General features: G+C 40.9%; 1 protein-coding gene across 1 annotated transcript in view; it reads right to left on the minus strand.

The window, feature by feature from the left end:
- Positions 1 to 7,546, minus strand: part of LOC139382535 (trafficking regulator of GLUT4 1-like) — a 15,246-nt gene extending 7,700 nt beyond the window's left edge. Inside the window, exon 1 of the mRNA XM_071126633.1 lies at positions 6,422 to 7,546. Coding sequence (XP_070982734.1) covers positions 6,422 to 6,838 — 417 coding nt within the window. The 5' untranslated portion in view covers positions 6,839 to 7,546. The remainder of the gene's footprint in view (positions 1 to 6,421) is intronic.
- Between the last annotated feature and the right edge of the window lie 1,415 nt (positions 7,547 to 8,961).

Genomic DNA, 8,961 nt, shown 5'->3' on the forward strand with positions numbered 1-8,961 from the left:
AAGACCACTAATAATCTCCCTTGATTTGGGGCTCCACGCAAGATCTCACCCCGTGGGGTCAAAATGATCATAAGAACGGTGAGCAAAAATCCCAGAACCACACGGGGGGACCTAGTGAATGACCTGCAGAGAGCTGGGACCAAAGTAACAAAGCCTACCATCAGTAACACACTACGCCAGGGACTCAAATCCTGCAGTGCCAGACGTGTCCCCCTGCTTAAGCCAGTACATGTCCAGGCCCGTCTGAAGTTTGCTAAAGAGCATTTGGATGATCCAGAAGAAGATTGGGAGAATGTCATATGGTCAGATGAAACCAAAATATAACTTTTTGGTAAAAACTTGCCTCATCGTGTTTGGAGGACAAAGAATGCTGAGTTGCATCCAAAGAACACCATACCTACTGTGAAGCATGGGGGTGGAAACATGGGGCCATGTATCGTGAGATTTTGAGTGAAAACCTCCTTCCATCAGCAAGGGCATTGAAGATTAAACGTGGCTGGGTCTTTCAGCATGACGATGATCCCAAACACACCACCCGGGCAACGAAGGACTGGCTTCATAAGAAGCATTTCAAGGTCCTGGAGTGGCCTAGCCAGTCTCCAGATCTCAACCCCATAGAAAATCTTTGGAGGGAGTTGAAAGTCTGTGTTGCCCAGCAACAGCACCAAAACATCACTGCTCTAGAGGAGATCTGCATGGAGGAATGGGCCAAAATACCAGCAACAGTGTGCGAAAACCTTGTGAAGACTTACAGAAAACGTTTGACCTCTTGTCATTGCCAACAAGGGGTATATAACAAAGTATTGAGATAAACTTTTGTTATTGACCAAATACTTATTTTCCACCATAATTTGCAAATAAATTCATTGAAAATCCTGCAATGTGATTATCTGAATGGTCTTTTCTCATTTTGTCTGTCATAGTTGAAGTGTACCTATGATGAAAATTACAGGCCTCTCTCATCTTTTTAAGTGGGAGAACTTGCACAATTGGTGGCTGACTAAATACTTTTTTGCCTCACTGTATCTCCTCAAGGACAGATACGGCTTTGAAGTATCCACATAAGGCATCATGAGTCCTCATTAATGGTTGTTTTCCCCCAGGGCAAACAGTCAAAGAGCTGGGAGGTTGGTACATGTGGACAGTAAATTGGATTGTGCGTAGAAGGCTTGAATGAGGCAAGCCTGTATCTCTAAGGAAGAGAAAGACTGGAGAAAGTATTCCATTATTCTATTCCAGAGGTAGACTGATGATTCACATAGTTTAATCCACTGTCATGTATTCCATGAAACAATGACAATGGTGCATTGTTTTATCCATACAACATTAAGAGGCTGTTTCCAGGGCACAGATTAAGCCTAGTTCGGGAGTAAAAAGCAAGCTCAATGGAAAATCGCCATTGAAAATGCTTTTTAGTCCAGGTTAAATGTAGTAGGGTGTAGTACTATATCAGCAGAGCTACTTCAGTAATAGCTAAATTGCTGCTACAAATGCTTTTAGACTTTTACCTAAGTAGTATTTTAATGGGTGACTTTCACTTTTACTTACTTAAGTATGACAATTGGGTAACTATTCCACCATTGTCCTTTCCAAGTTTTCAGAGGGAATGCTGATTTCAAAACTACCCAACATAGCAGCTGCACAAGATTACTAATAAGCCATTTAGACACACACACACACACACACACACACACACACACACACACACACGGCTCCCCCTTCCCACACCTTAAAAGAAAGAGAAAAATATCCATTGGGCTGAAGCTTGAAGCTCATATTTCACCAGTGAACGTGCCGAGCGTGCAGTAGCAGTTTGGGCCTAGCAGTCAGTCCCATTACCTGGAAAGGCCTGCACAGCCAATAAAAGCCCATGACCTTGTCTCTCTCTGCCTCTCCACGCCACAGAATTGACTCCACGTCTTCTGCGTCTGCCAGCAGCAACCTCAATACCAATAGTCATCAGTACAGCTGTCTTACATCTGTTAAGCCTAACTTGCTTTTCACTTACAGATCAGCATGAGTTGGCCATTGGTGGTTGAACAAGATATACTGTACAATATATAATATATATACTATTACGTTTTCTTATGCCTTAGGTGATTGAGCAATATACTGTATTATTAACCAGTTGTTTGGTATTCAGTGTTATGAAATTATGGAATGAATTTATCCACACGTGTTGATAAAGAATGTAGGCAAAAGTCATTTTCCCCTTTTTAAATAAAGATTTTAGGATTTATTATATTTTTCCCTTTTGATTTAACTCCTATCTGTTTCAGTGTTAGAAAATGTGTTCTAGCCAATCTGTAGGCTGCCTGAATAATCTTCACAAGTCCACCCCTGTGGCGGGCAGGTAATATTGTAATTTCCTATCCTGATGCTAGCCCTGTATTCCCCTTCCCTGTGTGTGTGTGTGTGTGTGTGTGTGTGTGTGTGTGTGTGTGTGTGTGTGTGTGTGAGAGAGAGAGAGAGATTGTCTTGCTCCCCTCAGGACTGAAAAGATGTTTATCAAAGCTACGTAGCTGGCTAACTGTTGCAATTTGCCCTCTGCAGAAAGGTTCAATTGACTTCTATCGCCTTCTATTGAGTTAGTGGCCATCTCTGGTTTCTACCCCTTCCCTCTCTTTCTCTCCCTCCCTCTGTCAGCTACGATGCTGGGTCCATTAGGAGAGAACTGTTGTTGTCAGAACTGCCATGTTTTATAAACTGAATGTTTTATTATTGTGTGCTATCCCTGTCTTTGAGTCATCCTGCAAGCCCAAAGATAGAAGACGCATGCACCAAATTGTGTTCTTCTAAACTGGCTAGAGCCATTTATACCTGGACCAAACTTATCTTATTAGAACACTAGCATAGAAAATGTAGCCTGCAGCAAGGACAGACGCCAACATGTAGGCCAGTCACAACTTAAGTCAGACACAAACTCTATGGAGGTTTCAGCATCATAACCGCAGTGTAATGAGATCTATAAAAAACACCTGAAACATCTCAGTAGTTTCAACACAACCCTCTCCAAAACTTCTCTAGCTATTACACTCTTAGAAAAAAAGTGCTAAGGAGAACCATGCATTCTTCTGTTTGTCCACATAGGAGGGGAACATTTTTTGGCGCTTCAAAGAACCCCATGTAAATGATTCAACCTATCTGGCTCTATGAAGGGTTCCAGGCCTTTTATTGAGGGCCTAGTTATACTCTAACACAGTGGTGTTAGAAAACTCTGAGTTTACAGCCCACATCGGGCCTGCAAGTCACATTATGCTGGCTTGCAAAGTGATTTCTCTAGATCTTTTATTTTTATTTTCCTATTGCCATTATTTCATTTTATTCCATGTACATTTTATATCCTGAGATTTTAGAGTATTCTGAAAATGTTTTTAGTAAGAGGACATTGAGTTTTTAATATTGGTCAGGTATATCAGGTGATCTTCTGCAAATAAATGTTGTTTGTATTTATGTTTACCAATATTGATACCTGTTATGTTTGGGTCCTGTCTAATTCTTTCTGCAAGCAGGTTCAATTGCCAGTGCAAACAGGAGTGGGAAGAGAAGACATCCCTGTCTAAAGCAATTTCATTAGATCATGAATTATTTGTGTATATTTTAGCTTGAGGGCATTTATGTAAGATTTTTATTACATGTATTATTTCAGCTGGAAAGTTGAAAGCTTTCAAAGTTTTGAATAGAAAAGGCCATTCAAAACGGTCTAAAGACTCTTTGCCATCAACAGCCATTATTGATAAATCTACATCTTGTTTTTAGCATATTGAATTAAACTGAAACCTGTTCTTGTATATGTTTGGAAGTGTCTATTTTGAATAAACCCTGTTTGATTGCTATATATAAGGTCTGGTAAGACTTTTGTCATTCTATTGCTTATGATGTTTGTTCTTATTTCCGTTCTCAAAGGTCTCTATGAACTCTAAGTATCGATTTTGAAAGCTTAGAATTTTTACCACACGACTACAACATTGCTTGTGTCCAGCATAAGAGGTTGGCTACCATAAGCGTGCACACAGGTTGCATCATTACATTGCTGTATGGTATATTTGACGTAGTATTCACAATCCATGCGCGCCATCACAACAAAAAGAATCACGCTACACATTAGCAACTTCTTTGGTGGTTTATCTACTTCCGTGTCTGATACCACACTTCAAAGCAACGCACACAGATGGAGAAATCCAATGCATGTGACACACTGCATGCAGTACCACACACTGTAAATCTGGCAATCTGGCAGATGAGTCACAGCAGTGTGGACTTCCTCCCATTGAAATGAATGGACTTCCGCCAGAACGCATACGGTTTGACACAACCGGTGTGCACGAGGCTTAACACTATAGCCTACATACACTGTGCCTCTCTTAGGGCTATGGAAGTCATGATATTTTGTCAGGCGGTTATTGTCATGCAAAAGACTACCGGTCTCACGGTAAAGTACCGTTAATTAACATAAACAAGTTTAGCATCTCCAGGACTCCACAAATACACACCACATACAAGCTGCTGATCTACATTTAAAAAAGTCTAATAAATAAATTGAATATAAACCATAACAATAAATCCATTATTTATTTTACGCAGGTCTAAAGAAACATAATATGAAGGACATTTATTTCAGAAGAATAAAATATGAGTTGGCCTACTGTATGTTATCTGGGTATGCGCCTTGCCATAGGCTGTAGCTTGTTCATTTAGCAGACAAGATATGCTTATAAGTCCTGTGCCATTATTTTATATTATACCACAGCATTGTTGAATACTCGTTTCTGATTGGCTAGAAGGGCATTCTAGAGTGGACATTAAAACCAGATAAAGGGACAGTTGGCAAAGATATTGGGACATCTTGCAATCATGACGCAGTAAGCGCCTACACACTTGCTACTTACTACAAAGTTACAGAACCACACAAACCGACATTTAATACATTGTAAACACTTAGGCAAGACTTAGCTAGGTAGCTAGCATTGATTTGTTTTTGCAGAGACATCTTTTTTTGGAGCAACTGATGACCTAACGTGGTGAGTGATGAACATTAATTTCTCTGGTCCCTACTGCAGTGTTGCAGTCATGACGCAAGTGGCGCTATGCTGTCAAATCACGTTTCTAGGTTGACCAGCTGTTTTCAGCAACTGATATTTTTTAATTTGGTTGTCATATTGGCAGGTTTGCTAGCAACAAACTCTTTAGCTAACTTCTAGCCTAATTTTGGATTTGCAGTGCGATCTCCTCGTAATGAACACTGTCAAGTGTCCTGACGAGAAGGCAGACATTGTTATGGATGTATCCAAATGAATGTCAATCGAAAACAGCTACTGTCCATTTCGTTGTGTTAGGCTTTGAAACAACATCCACATCGACAATGTGTTCCACACAGTTTCAACCTGTTGTTGAAACTTCTATCTTCAAATTGATCAATCCAACTCAATAATACACTATTTTAATCACAATGCATTTTGTGTGTATTACACAATTTTCTGTCTTTATCACGCATTATCAACTCAATTTTGTTGTGGCTAACATTAGCTAGGCTAGCTATGTGGCTAACGTTAGTTTGTTACGGGTGATGGATATGTCATGTGATCCCAGTTTTTGCGATCCCTCCAAAAGTAAGCAGACTTTTGCCTTAAAACAATATAATTCTGGTCAGCATCCTCATTGATAAATCTGCTGCAACAAAGGCTACATCAATGTGCCAACACTGGCAATATTATTGCCCAACTGGGACATCATGGCATGTGCATGGCACCCAGTACAGGAAGTGCAAGTATGCTGCAAATCTTTTCTGAATGAAGCAGCAGGGAGGGCTGTAATTGAGTGCCTCCCCTCCCTTCCCACCTCCATTCCCACAAGGTAGGCTAAAGTAGTTGAAAAAATACTGGCAACATAAATGTGATCGATATACTGTCCTTTTCCCTTTATCATACAATTATTTGTTGAATAGTTGTAGATGTAGGCCTCTATACAATCCATATCGCGGAAATTCAGAGTTACAGCATGATTGAAATTAAAATATAATGTTCCGTGTTAGCAGAGACTGCATTCAAGGTAAACACTGCATATGTCGGCAAAATCGGAAATTACCTTTACATTTCTAGCATGCAATCTGTAAACTTCAGCGATACAGATTGAATAGAGCCCTTAGGCCTACGCTTGATCACGAATGGGTAAAAAGGGGCTTTCGAATTCAACTTGGCTATTGGGCTACGATTTAGTGGAAACAGTCTGCATTCTAAACAATGCTGTTTGAGGTTATTACTAGTGTTAATATCCTAGGTCTATTTTATTAAGAAATTGCAAATAATGATTCCCTTATCCCCCGATGTTTCATATATCAACACAGCATGGACAGTGGATTGACAAGAAACGACAAGCGTTTTTAGACCCCACTTTCCTAGACAGCCGATAGATATCCACTTACCATAATTGAAAATAACAAAGCAACAATGCTGACGGGCCAGACAGGGCAGAAGCAGGACAATATGACCAGTATGAGGTAGTCTTTGGGCTTTTGCGCTTCTTGGACCGCGGCGTTTCCGATGGAAGATGTGCAACTGCGACTCAAACTGACCCGGGACGGGGAAAGGGGGGCAGCAGCAAGGTGCCCTGCAGAGCCCGACCTAAAGGGCAAACTGTGGCCGTTCTGGTCTACATCCAGGTTTTTGTCGCTCCCCACGTTGACTGTGAAGGAGGAGGACATTTTCATACCGTTGCCGCCAGCGGGCTCGGTGGTCACGGGGCTGAGAAGTTTCTCCGTCTCCTGAGACTCGTTGGCGGGTGCGCGACCGCTCTCTCCCAGGTTAGATTTCTCGAATTCAGTGTCTATGTTGATTGCCATTTCTTCAAAATCCAAAATATTTAAATTAGTTTCCAATAGAGGAAAAAAATGCCTACTCGTGTAAAGTACTAAGACTGGTTATAGTGGTGCTATATTCCCATTCTTTGACCTGATAAAAAATATATAGTTTAATTTATTTTTCGATTTTACAATACACTCTAAGACTATGACTACCCACTGTAACCAATTGCGTGGCAAGTTGATATATATACTAATGCACCATTTAGGTTGGCTATGTCAACCACATGCGTTATAAATCAACCCCCTTCAATTAGAGATAAAACATATAGTGGTATTTTCCCGTTGGATTTTCGCATAATTCCTCCTCTAGAATCAAGAATGCCTTCCGCCTCAATTCCGCATTTCCATTCAATCCATACGCGCTATCGGAAAGCGATCTCCTCTGAAATGTGCACTCCCTCTCTCCATCTGTAACGCCAGACCCAAAGAACAAATCACTCAGTGAAGCGCCTGTCGCCTGCCTTTTCAATCCCACCGCGATCCACAATTATTACCAGCTTTATATCTCACTTAAATAAACGTTTTCTTTTTCATTCAAAGTAATAAAGAATGACGGAATGAGATTATTTTCAAACAAATATACCCCTAGAAACAGAGAAAGTGAGTTTGTGTCCTGTGTGTTGTTCCGCAACGGGTCGTGTGTCAAGACTGTTTCTCACGCTGCAGCAAGAGAGCCACTGGGATGAACTTGTAGCAGAGCAGTGCGGCGCCCCCTCCCCGTACCACTCCTCTCCTCCCCTTTCTTTCTCTCCTTCCGTCCTTCCCAACATCAGCACCACTATGGAAGCGCGCCAGGAGCAGTAGAGGCAGGGCAGAATCTCTCTGGCGCTTTGATCCCCGCGTGGGACGCCTCAAAGCCTCTTATAATATAGGCTAATATAGGCCACTTATACTATTCACATTTTTCTAATTTATAGATATATCATTGATGATCTTAGGTTTGTTTGTGTAGATTTGCTCAATGTCCCAAGGACACGATTGAAAACGTGTACACCGTGTGGTAGGAATGTTAATTGTCTTTCACTATGCTCCCTTTACGCAGCAGGTCAGGAACCTTATATAGCCTACTGGTAAATTAATACCAAATCAATAACCTACCACGGGGGTTGGTTTTATTTGTGGATACTGACATAGAAACTTTGTAGTTCAACCTTGAATTTAGGCTTCCATCCACATTCTGTATCGACTGATTATAAACAGTGGGTACACTTTTTCGGATACAGCATTTAAAGCTGTACCTAGATTGATACTATGTAGAGCCCTAAAGTGCTTAATGTAATGATAAATGTTATGTTTTCTGCTGCTATGGTCCAAAGTGAGGACCTATGACAAGTGAGGGCAGTTGGGTGTTTTCTGTTTTTGTGTCCTACACTCTTAAAAAAGGTTCCTTATAGGACCCAAAAGGGTTATATTGCTTGCTTCATATATGGATCAGAACCTTAGATGTTCTTCTTCACTGAACCAAAATGGTTCCATATGGTTCCCTGCATGGTGACATTTATGAATTATGGCTACTACTATTAAATATAAATATTTTTTTGCTAACAATATAATTGAATCAACAATTAAATAATGGACAATAGAATAAATACTAGCATCGTTTTTAGAATGTATTGTCATTATATGCAACAACAAAAAGTTTGGAAATATGCATTGGTGGGCAGGGAGGCATTACTTTGTTTGAATGATGGCCCACATCAACTCTGGCTGACTTCTTTACAATACAATATAATGCAAAACAATGCAACTTTGTCCAGTTACAGCGAACAATAAAAATGTGTCTTCTGCTCCGTTCTCATTCCCCCAAACGGCAAACCTCAAACATACAGTTTAGATGTGCACATGTTTAAGTTGCAGTGCAGTGCCCCTGGACGAAGAGCATATTGTGTGGTTAAGGGCCTTGCTCAAGGGTCCAACGGTAGGGGAATGTTTTGAGGATGTGAACCCAGTAGCCCTCCAGTTGTCAGATCAATCCCACCCATATTTTCCAGAGCCCGGCCCCAGGATTTGAACCAGCCAACGTTCGTACACAGGTCCAACTCCTTGTCCGCTGGGCTACCTACCACCAATACAGTATGGGTTAATGGTTCCAGAGAAGAAGA

Source organism: Oncorhynchus clarkii, chromosome 24, assembly GCF_045791955.1.
Source record: "Oncorhynchus clarkii lewisi isolate Uvic-CL-2024 chromosome 24, UVic_Ocla_1.0, whole genome shotgun sequence".
NCBI classification, from domain to species: domain Eukaryota; kingdom Metazoa; phylum Chordata; class Actinopteri; order Salmoniformes; family Salmonidae; genus Oncorhynchus; species Oncorhynchus clarkii.